This window comes from Pteropus medius, unplaced genomic scaffold (genome assembly GCF_902729225.1).
Source record: "Pteropus medius unplaced genomic scaffold, Ma_sr-lr_union100, whole genome shotgun sequence".
In the NCBI taxonomy this organism is placed as follows: domain Eukaryota; kingdom Metazoa; phylum Chordata; class Mammalia; order Chiroptera; family Pteropodidae; genus Pteropus; species Pteropus medius.
The window spans coordinates 6,047,688-6,067,213 of NW_024354911.1; the positions used below are offsets into that span (position 1 = coordinate 6,047,688).

Sequence of the window (19,526 nt, forward strand, 5' to 3'; positions counted from 1 at the left end):
CTACCACCATGATCTTGGACTTCTTAGACTCCAAAACTGTGAGAAATAAATTTCTGTTGTTAATAAGCTACCCAATTTGTGGTATTTTGTTATAACACTCGAAACAAAGATACTGGCATGAATTATTCACACAGCTTCTCGTTTTGAAATTTATTTAATCTGTTCCAAGGAGTTTGCTCAGTTTCTCCTACCTCCAGTTGCATTGGTTGGGACGTGATAAGAAACCTCTCTGAATCTATCTCAGTAACAAAATGTAACACAGCCTCGCCAAACATGGTTATCTTCCTTTTAAAGTATTTGATTGCTAATTAGCAAGAAAATGTGGAATTGCAGTCATTCCTCCAATAAAAAATGTTCACTACTATTAAACTTATGTCTTTGCTGTTCTAGTTCCATGCTTTTTAAAATAATGTTTCATTTCAATGCCAAATCATGATGTAATCTTTTAAAATATATTTTGAACAGTGATTAAATTCAAAACATGTTGTACCAACAATTAAAATGACAATAGTATAAATAGTTATTACCAAGTTCACATATATTTAGGCAATGAAATTGCTGTAGCCCATCCAATAGTGATTTTAAGGTGCCATAGATTATAAGACATATCCAGATTTCAGTGTTGTTGAAATATGGAAAAATGTGTGTCCGAAAAATGTGTGTGAAATATGGTAGTTCCAAGTCAATACAAATCACAGTAAATCTGAAGGAATTCAAAACAAAATCCTATAATGTTAAAAGCAGCCAGAGGAGGAAAAAGATCACCTATAAAAAAAATGATACTAGACAGTTTAATGACAATAATAGAAAGGCAAAGAAAATACAATACGAGCTTCAAACGACTGGAGGAAAAATAACTGTCAATTAAGTCAAACTATCAGTCAAGAATAAAAGCAAAATAAACACATCATTAGACAAAAACTGAGAGAGTTACTACTACCAGAGTCAATGTAAAGGAAAATTTTCTAAATTATATATTTTGGGAGGAGTGGTAAGCCCAAACCAACATTTGAGTGAATCCAAATAAGCACTGACTGAAAACGACAGTAATTATAACATCTAATTTGGGGAGTAAAAAGATCAAAAGAAAATACCAGGCAACAAAAACATGTAAAATGGGAGGGGGTTATGGGTTAAATGATTCTAAGGCCCTTATTTGAGAAGAGGGTAGGAACGTATATTAACTATAATTTAAGTCAAGGGTGTATTTTAAAATGTTAAGAGTAACCATTAAAGTGAATAAGAAATAACAGCAAAAATACCTTCAACCTGAAATAAGGCACAAGGGAAAAAAAAAAAGGAAAAGCAGGAAAAATAGAAAGCATGAGAAACATTAAAGTGAAAAATCTAAATATATCAGTAATCCCAATTAGTATAATAGAAAAAAGTCTCTGGTTAAAAGATTCCCAGATTGTAAGTTGAGAAAGGAGTCATGTCTTCTTCAATTTCTTTCAACAATGTCTTGCAGTTTTCAGTATACAAGTCTTTTACCTCCTTTGTTAAGTTTATTCCTGGGTATTTTATGCTTTCCCCCTCCCAATTATAAATGGGACTGTTTTCTTCATTGCTCATTCTGGTAGTTCATTCTTAGTATACAGGAACACAAAAGATTTTTATATATTAATTTTATATCCTGCAACTTTACTGTATTCATTTATTATTTCTAACAATAGAAATTATTAGAAATAATAAATGAATAGTGGAGTCCAGGGTTTTTTATATATAAAATCATGTCATTTGCCAATGGTGATGGTTTTACTTCTTCCCTTCCAATTTGGATTCCTTTTATTTCTTTTTCTTTTTCTTGCCTAATTGCTACTCAACCATATTTAAAAAAAGATGAAATATTGTCATTCATGACAACATGGATAGCTCTTAGGGGTATTATGTTAAGTGAAAAAAGTCAGAAAGAAAAGCACAAAAACCATATGATTTCACTCATATGTGGAATATAAAACAAACAAACAAAAAAAACTAAACTAAACAAAAACAAACTCAGATACAGACAACAACTTGGTGATTACCAGAGAGGAAGGGGGTTGGTGAAGGGCAAAATGGTAGAGGGGGTCAAATATATGGTGATGATTCATGCCCACACAGGGACATCAAAAAATATATATATATATGGTGATGAATGGAAACTAGACTTTTGGTGGTGAGCATGCAACAGATATCGAATTATAATGTTGTACAACTAAAATTTATATAATGTTTTAACTAACACTACCTCAATTCTTAAAAAAGGGGGTTGTGCATTCTTTATAAGAAAAAGGTTGAGAATTAAGAACTTAATATGATTCACTAAGAACTCAGCATCGCTTCTGCTGATATTCCTGCTCAAAGTACATAACCTGAAACTAACCAAGAGGAAACATCAGTAGACAAGCCCAAACTGAGGGACATTTTACAAACTAATAAACTAATAGTCTTTAAAAATGTCAATATCATGAAATACAAAGAAAGACTAAGGTACATTTCCAGATTAAAGAAGACAACTGCCAGGAAGAAAAGTCTGCACAACCTCTGGCTGTGAAAACCAGCAGGGATTGTGGCAGAATAAGATGGAGGGCTGCAAGAGATGTAGGTGTTCCTCTGAAAGGGCCCGTACGTGGACTTACTTGCTGATGGACTCACTCGTTCTGAGCTCCAGTGTTGGGGCAGCTGTTCAATAAGTACCAGGGACAGATAGGGAGACACTGAGTTGTCAGGCTTCAGAGCGAGGGCTGGAAGGGTGGCTTTCTCTCATACAGAAGTACAGACAGTATCCATTATTCTTCTGTTGAGTCCTCTACCTTCCCATGCAGCCGCCATATCTGAGTTTCCATCAACCTGGTTAACACAGATAGCTGCACCCAGGTAATTCCCTGAGACTTTGCCTCTCCCAACTTGTGGGCCCACCCAAACTGCCTCCAATGGTTTATTCCATACAAATGGCCTATCTTGGCTCACATAGCAGACTTTCCTAAAACTTCTCAAAGACTCACAAAACCCAAAGAAGCAGCAGCTGGCCTCAGTGTGCCCTATACCTCTTGCTGAGCAGCCCCAAGTCCTGCAGTAGCAGCAGCTGGCCTCGATTCTGGGCTTGGCCTCTTGAGGCATCCAAAGCCTAGCATGAGTGGCAGCCATCTGTGGATAGGTTGGTGACTCTTACTAGTGGCCCCAGAAGTGCACAGGCTGCAGCTGAACTTGGCCTCCAGCTGGGCCCCTCCCAGGAAGCCTTTGAGCTGGCACATCCAGTTTTCTGCTTAGACCAGAGCCACAGCACCACTCAGGGTAGTATCTGAGGAGGACACACCCAAAGGACAGAGTGGGCAGGCATCAGAGCCCTGCTAAAGTGAATCCTGTTCTGTAGGGTCAGCCCCTCACTGGCCAATCCTCACAACCAATCATCCCAGAGGTCAATTCTTCCCATCAATGTGCAAACAGCAACCAAGGCTCAACTACAACAGAAGGGCAACCGCAACCCACACAAAGGACACACCTTGAGCAGGTGGCCAGGGAAGGCTGTACCACTGAGCCCCACAGGACACCTACTACATAAAGCTACTCTACTGAGATTGGGAGACTTAGGAACTCTATCTAACACATAGAAACAGACACAGGGAAGCAACCAAAATGGGGAGACAAAAAAACATGTCCCACATGAAAGAACAGAACAAAGCTCCAGAAAAAGAACTCAACAAAATATAGATAAGCAATTTACCAGATGCAGAGTTCAAAACACTGGTTATAAGGATGTTCAAAGAACTTAGGGAAAGAGTAGATGAATTCAGTGAGAACTTTAACAAAGAGATAGGAAACATAAAAATGGAGACGGAAAACATAAATGAAAATATAATATCTGAGATGAAGAGTATGTTAAGAGAGAATCAGTAGAATGGATGAAGCACAGGATTGAATCAGCAATTTAGAGGATAGGGTAAAGGAGGACACCCAATCAGAATAGCAACAAGAAAAAAGAATCCAAGAAAATAAAGATAGTTTAAGGAGCGTCAGGGACAACATCAAGTGTGACAACATTCAAATCATAGGATTACCAAAAGGAGAAGAAAGAGAGCAAGAAATTGAAAACCTATTTGAAGAATTAATGACAGAAAACTTCTCTAACTTGGTGAAGGAAATGGACATACAATCTCAGGAAGCTCAGAAAGTCCCAAAACTCAGATGAACCCAAAGAAGCCCATATCAAGACACATCATTATTAAAATGCCAAAGTTAAGGACGAAGAGAGAATCTTAAAAGCAGCAAGAGAAAAGCCATTAGTTACCTACAAGGGAGCTCCCATAAGACTGTCAGCTGATTTCTCAACAGAAACTTTGTAAGCCAGAAGGTCTTGGCACAAAATATTCAGAGTGATTAAAAGTAAGGACCTATAGCCAAGATGACTCTACCCAGCAAAGCTATCATTTAGAATCAAAGGACAGATAAAGAGCTTCCCAGACAAGAAAAAGATAACGGAGTTCATCACCACCAAGCCAGTATTATGGGAAATTTGGAGGGATGTCTTTAAGAAGAAAAAAACATGTATCATAAATATGAATAAAGAATGGCAATAACTACATATCTATCAACAAGTACTTCAAATAAAAAAGAATTAAATGCTCCAATCAAAAGATAGGGTGGCTGAATGGATAAGAAAGCATATGCTGCCTTACATATGCTGCCTATAAGAGACTCTCTTCAGATTAAAAGACACACACAGACTGAAAGTAAAGGGATGGAAAACAATATTTCATGATGAACCTAGAGGGTATTGTGCTGAGTGGAGTAAGTCAGATAAAGACAAATGCCATATGATTTCACGTACATGTAGAACCTAAAGAACAATAACAACGACAACAAACAGAAAAAACTCAGACACAGAGGGAAGTTGTGGGGGTGGGGGGTTGCGAAAAGGGGGAAGGGATTAAGAAGTTCAAATAGGTAGTTACAAAATAGTCATGGAGATATAAATTATAGCATAAGGAATACAGTCAATAATATGTACGGTATCAGATGGATACTAGATTAATTGGGGTGATCAATTCATGAGTTTTATAGATGTCTAATCACTATGTTGTACACCTGAAACTAATATAATATTGTATGCCAACTATATTTGAAAAATAAAAAATATTATTTAAAAAATCTGAGTGAAAGGTACTGGGAATTCTTTACACTGTTGTTGAAACATTTTCTGCAATTATGTCAAAATTTAAAATTTTTTAAAGGTTAAAGAATAAAAAAGACATACCAGAAAAATGATAACCAAAAAAAATTTAGTATTAAACTAAATAAATGTTAAGGCAAGAAGTGTTATTAGCTTCCTGATATATATTACATACCTAGAACATGCCTGGCCTATAGCCCACGCTCATAAAATAGTTGCCAAATAAAGGAGTTAGTAATATATATAGTTAAAACATAATGAGAAAGGAACAATTTTCCAGAAAATGTATCAATTTTAAACTTATGTATGCCTAGAAATATAGTTTCATATATTGACCACATATTTGGCAAATACATTGATAGTAAGTATTGAGTATAAATACTAACATGGCAATGAAGCAACCCTCAACAAACATCAAAGAACCAATTCCATATAATCCATGTTCACTGGCCATAATGTAAGTAAATTGGGAAGAAATAGCAAAAAAAAAAAAGAATAAGAAATCTGTAACATATCAAAAGTTTTAAATATACTTCTATATAGCACATGGATCAAAGAAGAAATAATAATGGAACTTAGGCAGGAACCCTTAGGCAGGCAGGTTGGGAAAGGAAGAAAAGGAAAGAGAAAGGAAGATCGGGGGCCTCATTCTATTAGCTCCTAGGACATAATAAAAAGTTACAATTATTAAGACAGCATTATACTGAAACAGAGAACAGCCAAACAAACCAGAGGGCAGGCATATGTGGATATTTAATTTGCTAGAGGGTAAAGGAAAAAAAAACCTGTTATTACAATGGGTAAAGGATAAAGCTATTCACAGAAGAGGCGATCTCAATATCAAAAAAGAAAAAACATAAAAGCTATTCAACTTCATTGAAAAATCAAAATAAAATCCTAATGAAATACAATTTCATAGTTAAAAGATTGGCAAAAATTAAAAGGTTTGACATCAAGTGTCACCAAAGATGTGAAGTTAAAGAAATTCTCAGGTAATGCTGATAGAAATGTAATTTGGTACAACCACCTTGATATCTGATAAAGTGAAATAATGTGCATAATACTGGCACCCAGCAATGCTTCTCCCAAGTATCTACGTTAGAGCATTGTTTTTCAAATGCAGATTGCAACTGAATGCAATGCATGATCTTGGATTTTCTTTGCTATAAAGGACACTATTGAGACAACTGGGAAAGTCCAAATGGGATCTATAAATTAGATAATACTATGCTGTTAGTGTTAATTTCCTGATTTTGATCACTGTAATGTGGTTATATAGGAAAATTCCTTGTTTTTAGGAAACACACACTGAAGTATGTGGAGATAAAGGGGCATCATGTCTGCAACTTACTCTTAAATAGTTCAAAACAATATATATGGAAGGAGAGAGAGAAGGAGACTAGTAGATGTAAAGAGAGGGGAAGAGATAGAGAATAATCAAGAGAGGATAAACCAAATGTTCTAAAATGTTATCACTTAAAAATTCTGGAGCTCGGGTCAAGATGGTGTAGAAGGTAAATGCTGTGCTTGCTCCTTTAGTGACTACACCAAAATTATAATGAAACTACAGAACCACCATCATTGGGAGTCGCCTGAGGTCTGGCTGAACAGAAGTCCTACAACTGGGGACATACATAAGAGGTCACCTTGAGACTGATGGGGGGCAGACATGTGAATCGGCCCTGTCCCACAACCACATGTGGTAGTCAAGAAAAGGGAGGGTTATCTGACTGCAGAGCCTGCTACTGCCCTGGAGGAGCAAGGGGTCCCACCTCCACACTGCCAAGTCAAGAAATCAGCTCAGTAGGTTGAGACCAACATTTTTTTATGAGATACAGTAGAAACAAATAGGATATACCAGAATGGACTGCAGTAAAAGTAGGTTTTATGAAATGCTTATTTCCATTATTTGTAATGTACCCATATAAATATGTATTTAATGTAAATTTTGTTTATTGCCATAAATTATGGCTGAAAATGACTGAAAGCCACTGACCTAGAGAAACTGTCATATGTATGCAAAAAAGACATTTTAAAAAATGTTATTTGTACCATTTCTTAATAACAAAACTTTGGAAATAATATTACTGTCCATAAATAGAAGAATGAATATTTAGTTACAATCATACAATGTAATACTATATAACAATGAAAATTAGTGAATATTTACCACTATCAAATCTCAAAGCATATGTTAATAAAAGTAACTTACAAAAGATATATATATTTAAAAGCATGCAAGACAATTACTTTATATTGTTTAGGGATATGTATATATATGGGAAAAAGAAACAGATACATGGGAAAAAATGCCAAATTCAGAATTGTGGTTACCTCTGCAAAGAAGGGAGGGAATGTGATAAGGAAGGTTTACACGGAAGGCCTCAACTATATTTGAAAGGTTTTTATTTATTAATTCGTGGATATACAAATGGAAATATTACTTCCTATTCTTCTGGGGTTTCATAATTTTTTAAAACGGAAAGAAACCTTATAAACTAAAAAGACATCTGATTTAAAATTTATAAAATTTTCAAGAAAAAGATCAATGATTTAACTACAATAAACAAACAATAACTTTTCTACATCAAAAACATCAGAGAAGGTTTCTGATCAAATGGTGAAATAGGTAATGTATTTGTTTCACGTCCTTCCCGATTCAATGGGTGAAGCAAAGAAAAAAAAAATACAAAATGAGTAAATCCAAGGAAATGATAAAAACGAGAGTTGTCAACAGGTTAACATTTTTGATGAATTTCTGGAATCTAGAAAGCAGATAGAATCTCACTGGAGATAATCCTCAACACTGCAGCTCAGAACTAGCGAGAGAGATGCTGCACTGCAAACGCAGCATTCCTTTCTGACAGAATGCCATCCTACTCCATGCTCCAAGTCAATGCACAGAAAGAGCAGTCACAGACTGTGGTTAATTGTGGTTAATCAAGAAGATGTGTAATTAAAGGTATGTCGACTCAACAGCTATTCCTGGAACACCAACATACTCACCCACTTCCAGACCTCTCCCATCCCTGCCATGTACACACAACCATGCACAGAGCAGCTGGCTGAGGAAACCCTCGGCTGGAGACTCAATATCTGCTCTCTAAACAAAACAGAGTATCTTGTCAAGGAAGGATGGAGAGTGTGAGTGTTCTATCTACAGAGACAGTTAAGAACTGCCAAAGGGGAACCAGTGGGGGGAAAAGGAATGGCAGTTTCACCTGGTAAAAAAGATACTAAAGTCCTTTTACCCCCAAACATAGTTTTTTCTTATTTTGGCAATTATGGAGTAAGCCTGCCTTTTCCCTTCTATTCACTGTAAAGAGAAGTCTGTCAATATGTGGAATTCAACAAGTTACATAATCTAGTGACCACTCTAGGGAGAGATGTTATGGTTAAAAAGACCTATTTAGCTGCACAGGAGACCCAGCCACTATTTAACATGGTCTTCATTTAAGGATTACCAGCCACTGACAAAAATCAAAATCATGAAAGGAAAAATAATCAAAAAGAATAAGTGTGATAACTGACTGAGGAGAAAAGATGAGATAATGGAAAAAAAAAAAGAATCCTCAGATTTAAAAGTCTCTTGGTTCTTTTAGGAAAAAGATGTTTTGAAAAAGAAATAAGTAAGAGTTGGATAATGTTTCTTATTTATCCTTATATATATACTCATAATTTTCTATAAGTTAATATGCAAGATACTTATGATAATGATACTATATGCATAATGTTTATTAAATCTTAATTTTTAGAAATTCATATAATTTCTTCTTTCCTAAGATGTTTACTGCTGCCTAAGCTATAACAATAATGATTAGACAAAGTACTCAATGGGAAATTCAGTGAGCATTTTCCTGGATATGAATAATGCAATTTCTAAGTGAAAGACAAAATATAGACAAGAATATCTTAGGGCCAATAGATTTCTATACCGCAGTCTACCAAAGCTTTTTGGATTCTTACCATCTCAATGTCCTAAGGACATCGTAAGTCCAGCTTGAGCAGTCCTAGGGACTCAGCAATGTAACAGATTAACTCAATCTGCGTGTCTTTTTAAATAAACAAGCCATTTCTAATACTTAAATCCAATCTGGGGAGAGGACCTGACACAATTTTAGAGGCTCTGGAGTAAATCCATGTCTTGGACAAGGTTCTGAGATTATCCCAATCTCTTAGAAGATATGAGCATTACGTGGCTCAGATCTTCTGGGAAAACTTCAAAATGAAACAAGTCTATACAACAGGGCGTAGAGATAAAACATCATCTGTCCCCCAGCCGTTTCAAGTGTACCACTTACAACACACTCAATTATTTACTAAGCAATTCAATATCTTGAAAAAGTTGATTTAGATTATACCTTTAAAAGTACTTAAATGATATCCAGAGAACCTAATATATTTTTTCTATTGCATGAAAACAAAGGAAACCTGTTAAAAGAACAAATGTTTTATGAATCATTAGAAGTCTTCTTGGCCTATATCATATAATACAACTGAAAGCCATATTTCTAATTCTCTTCACATATGCCTAATACAAAATACCTGAGCATTAGTTGTTATTCAGTTGCCAAACTTGAGTAAAACTATAAATCTAACAAAGTTTATCTTCAGAGTTTCAGAGTCACCTTTCTGTAGTTCCCCACCACAATGCTAACATTCTTCCTCCTCCTCCCATGCCAGTTCTCTTACATTTTTTTTCTTTTTTCAGAGTCAAGAAGCCAAAAACAATCCCTAGAGATAATCTAGCCCAATGCCCTCATTTTAGAGAAAAGTAAACCGAGGCTGACAGCTAATGAGAGAAAGAGCTAAGACCAGAATTAGGCCTCTCATGCCTTACACAATGCTATTTCCAGTTTACCAAGCTGCCTCTTTAAAAACTGCAAGGGATATGATATCTATGCATATCCTCACAGCCCTCAACCTCAGACGCTTTTTTCTCTTTGTGCAATAATTCATCAGCTTTCAATCACCAAAAGTCTAATTCTACACCCATGACAAAACAGAAAAGGATTCAGTATACATTTACACTAGCTGATTCACTTACAGATAACACTTCCATTTCGTTTTTAATTTTACATTTATCTTTTAAAATGAAAAACACCTTAACACTTTCCAAGTCAAAAAATTATAAAGCTTAATAATTATACCCACAATTTAAATTCAGAAAAAAACTAAATTACTTTAGATGCTTACTTTGCATAAAGCAATGCTACAACATTTTTTCCTTTCCTTAAAAGAAAAGCCAGAGATCATATATCGATTCCATTTTAATACTCACCACAAAAGTGATTTGATTGTGTCGTAGGTTAAGTTCAGTTAGTGAATCCAGCCCATTAAGGTTATCAACGTGACTTAAAAGGTTCCTGGCAAGGTTTAAAACTCTCAAATCACACAAATGATTGACATTTTCGATTTCGGCAATCTATTAAAAAATGAGGAAGGGATGATTAGCAGGAATTAATCTCAGATATGTATGTTATAAAAACCTTAAAATGAAATGTATAGCCACTGGACTCAGTGACAAGTTTATATGAAGACTTTTAAAACTCTATTTCCAATTTTCTCTGTTGTGGATAATATAAAGTCACTTAACTTGTGAAAATTAACTAAAAAAACATATTTTATAATTTGACTATATTAAATATTTGAAGTAAATTTTATCAAATAATCAAAAAGTCCATCATTTGGGGGCATCTCTAAGTGCCTAACACTGTGCTTGGTCCTGTGAAGGTGAGAAGTATACATAGCACCTGCCAAATAGAAACTTACTGTGAGATCAAGCATAAGCTCACAACGTTTTGGTCTAGCAAGACCATCCTCTGAGAGAAAAGACAAGGAAAAGAAATAATATCAAGTTCTCCTTATTAATTCCACTTATACTGAAGCATCCTGAGAGTAGTCAAGAGTCTGAATGGAAAAGATTCAAGGAACTGGGATCACCAGTGAAGGGCAAAAATGGATATTCTTTATGAGTGGAAATGCTTACAGAGGAGACATAATGTTTAGTCAGGGTGCAATATGGTGTACACTGTTTAGAACAAGAAGACCTGAATCATGGAGTATGCACATGTACATAAGGACTGAACTGCAGCAGAAGAGTTTTAGTTGCACAGTAAGGTAAGGGTAAGTAAAAGCTATACCCATGAAGTGATAAGAGCTCAATATGACTTTAAGCCTCATTATTGTACTATCGCAAGCATAGAACAATGGGATGAATTTCTAATGACACAGAAGTAGAAGTCCTTGCAGGAGACTTTATCAACCTTTTAATGTAACATACTTACGTAACAATGAGTCATACCCATAACACTTTTGTTCTGAACATTAAAAAAATAAGTTTTGCAATACTAGAGATTAATTTTCTTATCTATACTGCCATCAAAACATTATTTGAAATTTTTTATTTAATACTTCAAAGCAGATGTTGGCTAAAAGAACTTTCATTTTTAGATTTATAATCCAGTTTCTATGTCGTTATTTGGAACTTCTATTGCATTTAAAAAATACCATCTGGATTCCATATAGGTTTGAGAAGAGAAACCTATGTATGCTTATTGTAAATTCAATAATATATAAAGGTAACTTCTGATCATGCTTTAAAATTTGTTCTAAGGTTTTTGGTCTAACTAATATAAAATGAAAATAAATTAAATAAAAATTATAAAAGAAGAAACAAGATTATCAGTATTTGCAGATGACAGAACTGAATAATAAAACTTGGACAAAAATATTTCAAAACTAAATAGGTAATAGAATTTGAAATGTATGTAATCAGTAAAAAGCAAAATAGACACTGGAAAATCAGTAACATCCACATAAGCTTGAGAAATTCTCCTAAAATACTAAGAAAAAATAGAAATAGGAAGAATAAAAGATAAGATGGGGATATGGAAGATAGAGAATATAGATTAACAAACATAAATGGAAAAGCAATATTTAAATATGTAAAATAAAACTTTCCTGAGCTCAAGAAAAATATAAATATATAGAATGAAGGGGCACAATTTTCGTATGACCTGCATAGGGTGTCTTCCCCCTTCTGCTAATAATCCTAGGACATTTCTTTTAGAAAACTACCTTTCTAATTGGCACTTACAATTAGAATGTCTACATTTTAGAGTTTCCTTTCAGTTTGGTAAGTCTGAAAAGAGACATTGTTAATTCTAATATATGGGTATCAACCTGTAATTTAAAAAAAAAAATCACTGGGGATATTGTTCAGCTTCTCGGTTTGCAATCAAATAGGCCAAAATCACACGCAACATCTCTAATGGAATAATCTATTACTCACTGCAGCCATGGACAAAGTCACAAGCATCGAGTACATGAAGAAACTTCAGGCAAAGGGTAGTGTAGGGTGAGAGCATAATTCTTGATTAATTAATAAACTTCACAGCAAGAAGAAGAAGAGATGATAGGAATGTTTGAAAGCCCAATTATGGGTCACACAGATCAGAAAGGGGGTCCCAAGACAGACTGCAGAGCTTCTTAATACATCTAGGAAAACTCGATACTGCAGTCTTTTTTTTTTTGTCTAAGAGTAACCCAGACTCCTCTATCTGGATAAAGACAATCTTCTTACTCAGCACTACTGAAAGGGCAAATGTCTGCTTTTAGGCAAGCAATGACAGAAAGGGGAAGCTCTCCCTGAAGGAAAAGATATTGCTGAAAGCATGAAACAATGTCCAACTCTAAAAAGAAATAGCATCAGATAGTTAAAAAAATAAAAGAAAATTACGTGAATAATTTTTGTATTTCAAACTCACTTCTGTTGGAAATAAAAATGATACATGTTAAAGTAAGCATTTACCAAGAGAACCAATTTTGGTAGATCAAACAAAATCTGTGTTAGAAATTGAGAGTCACCCTCTCAGATTCTTCTGCATTCTTCACTACTCACATATAATCAATTGCTAAATCTTGATGTTTCTACTTTTCAAATATTTATCCAATCTGCCCCCTCATTATGTCCCTATTCTACTGTATTAGTTCGAGCCATTATCACTTCTCACCAAGATTATTAGATTAGACTCTCAACTGTTCTCTGTCTCCAGTTTCATCTCCCTCCATCTCTTTCTTTCCCCCAGTCTATTTCTTGAACACTATCACCATCCCTCAGAATGTTTCACATCCATAAACCAAAAACATTTTATTTCACAATGTATGCTAAGTATCATTTTTAGTTCCAACAGAAGTAAGTTCAAAAGACAAAAATCATTCATGTAATTTTCTTATCATTTTTTAACTACCTGATGCTATTTTTTTTTTAGAGTTGGACCTTGCTTCATCTTGAATAGTTTATCTTCTGACTTTTTAAAAACCTAAAGTCACCAAGACTATCTTTGCTTTGAAATACTCCAAATTTGTGCTTATTGGATTTACATATTTTGAAACAAGACTCAGATCTTCATTTAAAACTTCCTTCTTATTTTAAATTCTTGAGAAATATGTTGTGTGGTACAAATGTTTAGTCCTAATACACAGAATATCACAAACATATGCTGAAATTATAAGGCACATAACCACAGGTCATCGAACAAGGAATTTTTCATCCACGTAATGGTAAGTAATTCCTAGACATAATATACAGATCGAATGATATGTTATTCATTTATCAGGTACACTTATAGATCTTTGGTAATGCCCATGAATTCTTAAAGGTACATTAAAATGTGAAAGCCACATGACATTTATTTCTCATACATACATTTTTAAATAAACTTAAGAAAACATCGCTACCATAAAGTTTCACTTATAGTCATGAATATTTTTTTAAATAGTGGTCTATGAGACAAAATAGCAATTCCTAAGTATGGAGTTCAAAGCCCTCCACAATCTGGCTTCTACCTACCTCTCCAGCCTCATTTCTAACTGTTACTCTAAAGTGTCTAGCAGTAAAAAATACTATGTTGTTTTTAGTCTCAGTGCTTCTGCATATGATAATCTTTTACTGACAAAACTCTTTAATACCACTTCCTTTCCATCACCACCTAACTGGGTAACTTCCCTTCTACTAAAGTGACACTAACCAGCCTGCAGAGCTGGACAGTTCCAAGGCCACCAACACTCCTCCCACAAGGTGCACACACAGACAGACACGCAGAGAGGCTGGGATGAGATTAGAACCTGGCAGATGTAGCCTATCTAGATCTATCAAGGTCTTTATTAATTATATTAGGTATTCACTGAAACGATTGGGACTAACAGTTGTTAGAGAGCCTAGAGAGATCATTCTGAAGTTTGTACTTGACCAACTCAAGTGGCAGTGGCAGCTCTTGTTCATCAACAGCCAGGAACAACTCTTGGATCATCCTAGAATGTATGCTTACCGTCTCAGGAGAGGCTTTACCTTCTACATGAGTATGTAGCTCATGTAGCTATTCATAAGTAAATATCCACATTTCAAAGATTAAAATTTAAATAGAAGAGTGAAGGGTTAAAAAACAGCCAAGTCTATGGTCGTGCCACCGTGAACAAGCCCGATCCTGTCTGATCTCGGAAGCTAAGCAGGGTCGGACCTAGTTAGAACTTGGATGGAAGACCAACTAGGAAGGCCAGGTGCTTGCTGTAGGCATAAAAAATAAAAAATAAGGGATTGTAAGCTGACAAGTTCCTTGCAATCTGTGAGGTCAACCAAGGGTTGCCTCGCCTAAAATTAAAAATTTTAAAAAATGTTATAAAAAACAGTCAAGACTCTTTGAGAGAAAAGAATAAGGAGGGAGAACAAAACAAACCAGGTGAGAGATTAAGAAAGACAGATATGGGGGTAGACTAATTGACTTAACAGAATAACAAGCTCAGATTATACAGTAATCGGAGAAATATAAATTAAAACCACAAGGAGACACTACTTTATAACAATTAAGTGTGAAATTATTTATAACAATTAAGAAGGCAAAAATTAAGAAGTCTGACAATTTCAAATGTTGAAAAAGATGTGAAGCAACAGAATCTATTAGGAGTATAAATTGGTATAACCACTCTGAAAAACAATTTGGCATTATCTTTTAAAGTCCAACATTTAAATAATCTATGACCCATCAATTTCACTTCTAGATCTATACCCTAGAGTACATATGGTATATAGAAGAAACATGTACAAAAAATGTTCTTAGAAGTACTATTCCTAACAGGAAACAAAGCAGAAAAAAAAAAGAAATGACCCAAATGTCTATCAATAATAAACTAAAAAGTTTTTGTATAACCATACCATGGAACATACAACAGTGAAAATGAGTAATCTACAGTGAAAATGAGTAAACTACAGCTACCTGATCAAAATAGATGAATTTCAATAACATAATATTGTATCCAAAAAGCAAAAACTAGATGATAGTCTATATGGTATGATACCTTTTTAAAATTAAAAGACAATGCTATTAAACAATAGATTATTTAGGCACACATGTGATAAAGCCAACTAAAAAGAACTAACAAAAGAATGTTGAATGTGAAATCCAAAATAGTGGTTACCTCAAAATAAAAAAGGAACACTTAAGTTAAAGAAAATCATTAATAATATTCTAGTTCTTGGGTTGAGGTTGGATAACTTCACTTATTTATTTTATTTTTAAAATAAAGCAATAAGACTAAATAACAAAATTGTCATAACTTTAAGGATTTCGAATATTTTATCTATCATTTACTGCTGATAAATTACCAGATCTTATATTAATAGGCTTAATACCTTAGAAATTTCAATGAATCAATAAAGTAACTCTTGAAAAATTCAATATAATTCTTAAAACTTTTAAAATGCCAAATTTACTAGATTTTTCCAAAAAAGAAAGAAAAGGCTTTATGATACCTGATTTCCATGAAGGTCCAAGACATCTAAGTTTTTTAGATTCTCCAGATTTGAGATTTTCTTGATTCTGAAAATCAGAATAAGTAGAGTAGAAATATGGATGTATCATATCTATTATAAATCAAAATATGCTAAAGCATAATTCATTTTAATTTATTGTCAATATCTATATAGAGAGATTATAGTTATATATTTTAAAAAACATATTTCCCATTAATTTAATTAAATTGTTAGATGCAGTCCCACTGAGAGAAATGTCCTCCCATCTTAAAAGTCCTATCTTTAGAAAAGAGAAATTCTACTTCTAAGAAACTTAGGCAAGGCACTTATTCAAGGCAGTTCCCTTCACCTTAGACTATGATCTAAACTCCTTACCTCAGTCCTCAAGGCCCTAAACCATCTGGCTGCTGACTCTTCCTCCAGCCTTATCTCCTACCATGGCTCAGGCTCACTCACTCAGCCACATGGGCTTTCTTGTCTCTAACCTCACAAATTCATTTCTGCTTGGGGTGTTTACCCTTGCTTTTGCTTCTTCCTTAATGTTCTTCCCCCAGGACTTCACATGATTCACAACGTCACATCATTCCAGTCCCAGCTCAAATATCTCCTCAGAATGGTCTTTCCAGATGACTCTATCAAAAATAGCTCTCCCTTCCTGTCTCCATTACTCTTTCCTTCTCCAGCTTTAATTGACCTCAATGCGTTTATCCTTGCCTAAACTTATACTATTCATGTGTTTACTTTTTTATGCTCGCCTTCCTCAAACCAAAATGTGAGCTTTAAGAGGCCAGAAACTTTGATATGTCTACTCTATCCCCAGCAGTCATGACACTGAGTAGGCATACAATAAATATTTGTTTAATAAATGAATGAACATACTAACTAAATGGATGAGTGTTATGGATAAGAGTATTCAAAACAGGATTATCTATCACATAGACAAACTGAATCCCACCTAAATGCTTTCTACTGCTCATGCTTAATTTGTGAATATTTATTTGGAACTTTTGATTTGCCATCTTGTGAAAAACTAAAAATACAGAATTTTATCTCTAAAATAACTCCTCTTATATCCCCTAATGCCTAAGGCCTAACCCTGTCTCCCCCATTCCTATCTTCTATGACTACCATACCTGTCCGACTGCCTCCAACTGGACTATTTTAACAACAACGACAAAAAAGACAAAACAAAAACCACTTCCCTTTCATCGTTCACTCTCCTATAGATCTTACTTTCTCCTACTACCATTATTCCGTGGAGGGAAAGGCACAATGGCAAAGAAAAGATAAAAAGGAAGTTCATGCAGTCCATCTTTATCATCGTCTTGCTTTCATTATTATTTCTGTCATTGTTTACTGCCTCAAAGAACCATTTCCAGCTTCCTAATGTTTCCAGAATGTGGATCATCCCCTAAAACTTCATACTGATCACCAGGTAAACTTAAGGCAAAATTAAACTTCATAAATTTCTATCTCCATTTGACCTCAGTCATCTTCCATAATTGCCAAATCCAGAATTATATCACAACCAATTCAATACAACTTAATTTATAAAAATATTTATTCTATACTCGCTATGTACCATCACAGGGTGATTGTATTTCTTCCTCTTACCCTTACCCCGCCCCTTCCTCTCTCTCTCTTCTCTCTTATACTCTCTCTCTCTCTCTCTCTCTCTCTCTCTCTCTCTCTCTCTCTCACATACACACATATACCACTTCCTTATGACCACGACCTCCTCATCAGTCTCCTCCCTCACACCATCACACTGGCAGAAACCTGCTTTTTTTCTAGAAAGCACCCTATGCCCTGAACACGCTAAGTCACTTCATCCAAACCATTAGCATCTTTCTGGACTCAATGGAATCTTTAATTAGCCTTTATCCAGAGTCAGGTATTTAATAATATCCTATCTAACACTTAAATCTCTCTAGTAATAATAGCCAATATTAATAATAACAACAATAATAATAATAGCAGCCAAATCAGAAAGGAAAACAGACAAACCTTTCAACACAATTATTCTTCTGTCTGCTTTGTTCTTGAAATTCCTAGAATAGTTGGAGAAAATTACAGTACCCTAATAATATGGCTTAGGAAGAGTGATGCTTTCTAATAGAAATCTGACCTCATAGTTATTAAAGAAGTCTTTTATTAAATTCTTTTATACCTTTAAGCTCACATTCCCTAAAACAGTAGTTCTCAAACTCTTGAGAACTGAATCATCTGGAGGGCTTGCTAAATATAGATCACTGAGCCCCACCTCCAGAGTTTCTTGGATAAGGTCCAAAAATTCGCATTTCTAATAAGTTCTTTGTGCTGAGGTTGCTAGTCCAGGGATCACATTTTGAAAAGTACTGCCCTAAAATATAGACCTTCTTCTTATCAAATCTCAAATCTCCCTCATATGAGCTTTATGAGGGTGAACTCATATACACAATAGAAAATACTAAAGCCTATTCTAAGGAAATAATCAGAGATGAAGACAAAGATTTATGGACAAAGATATTCATTACAGCATTATCATGGCAAAAAAAAATGTACACAATATGAATGTCTAACAAAAGGGAAATATTAAGTAAATATATACCCATATAGATTATACAGCTCTTAACAATTATATTTTCAAAGAATATTTAATGACATGGGACAACATAATAAACTGTAACTATTCAAGTGAAAAATACAGTATAAAAACAATTTTGTAAAACTGTGATATGTGAACATAGAAGAAAGGGTGCTACTCAGTGCTGATAACTAAATCTTGGAACGAGGGCAAAGGGATGACTGCATGTCCTTTCGATGTCATGTCGGAGCACTGTTAACAAGCCTACCTAAAGATCATCTGACTATTTGCTGTTAATTAGAGCCCAAACTCTGTAAATTTATAAACTAACTTGTAGAAAACTGAGGAGATGTAATTATTTTTGACAGGTAAGAATATAATTTATTTCTGTCTAATAAAAAAGATAACCCAGAAGATTATAATTCCATTGCTTTGTAGGACACTGACCTGTTTTATAACTTAACAACTTTATTCCAGCATTCTTTATTTTTCATTGAATATATATATATATGTATATACATACATATATATATAATCAGTTTCTCTTATCCTCCTTTAAACCAGTTTTGTCATCTTACTGGTTCTCTCATTACTGAGTTAATTAAAATATTGGCCTGTAATTACTATCTGTTTGAGAATTATATTTTTAACATTTTGGAAATTATACACAAAGGACAGAGATTGTCTCAGCCCAAATTTCTCTCATTTGGAGGATCAATGTAATCTGTTTCTGAATTGATCAGAAACTCTAGGCACTTTGGAGGTACTTCAGTCATAGAAACCTAAATGTGCAATATGCCTTCCCATTAGGACGCCATCAGGGCCTCACATGCTGTATGCTACCCAGTAAAACAGTACCTATCTGTTGTGATTTCAAGCATTCTCTTAGCTTTGTCACATAGTGGTTTTACGACTCTCACTTCAGATTCTTATTGCTAGGTGAATAGGAAGAAAAATTGGCAAGTTGCTCAGTCAGTTAAATTCAAGACCAACTAACCATC

General features: G+C 34.5%; 1 protein-coding gene across 9 annotated transcripts in view; it reads right to left on the minus strand.

Annotated features, from left to right (window-relative positions):
- Positions 1-19,526, minus strand: part of LRRC49 (leucine rich repeat containing 49) — a 127,413-nt gene that overhangs the window by 93,108 nt on the left and 14,779 nt on the right. For all 9 annotated transcript variants that reach the window (XM_039856394.1, XM_039856396.1, XM_039856392.1 and 6 more), the window contains 2 exons: positions 15,960-16,026; positions 10,431-10,574 (listed from right to left, as the gene is read on the minus strand). In XM_039856394.1, the coding sequence (XP_039712328.1) occupies positions 10,431-10,574; positions 15,960-16,026 (211 nt within the window). The remainder of the gene's footprint in view (positions 1-10,430; positions 10,575-15,959; positions 16,027-19,526) is intronic.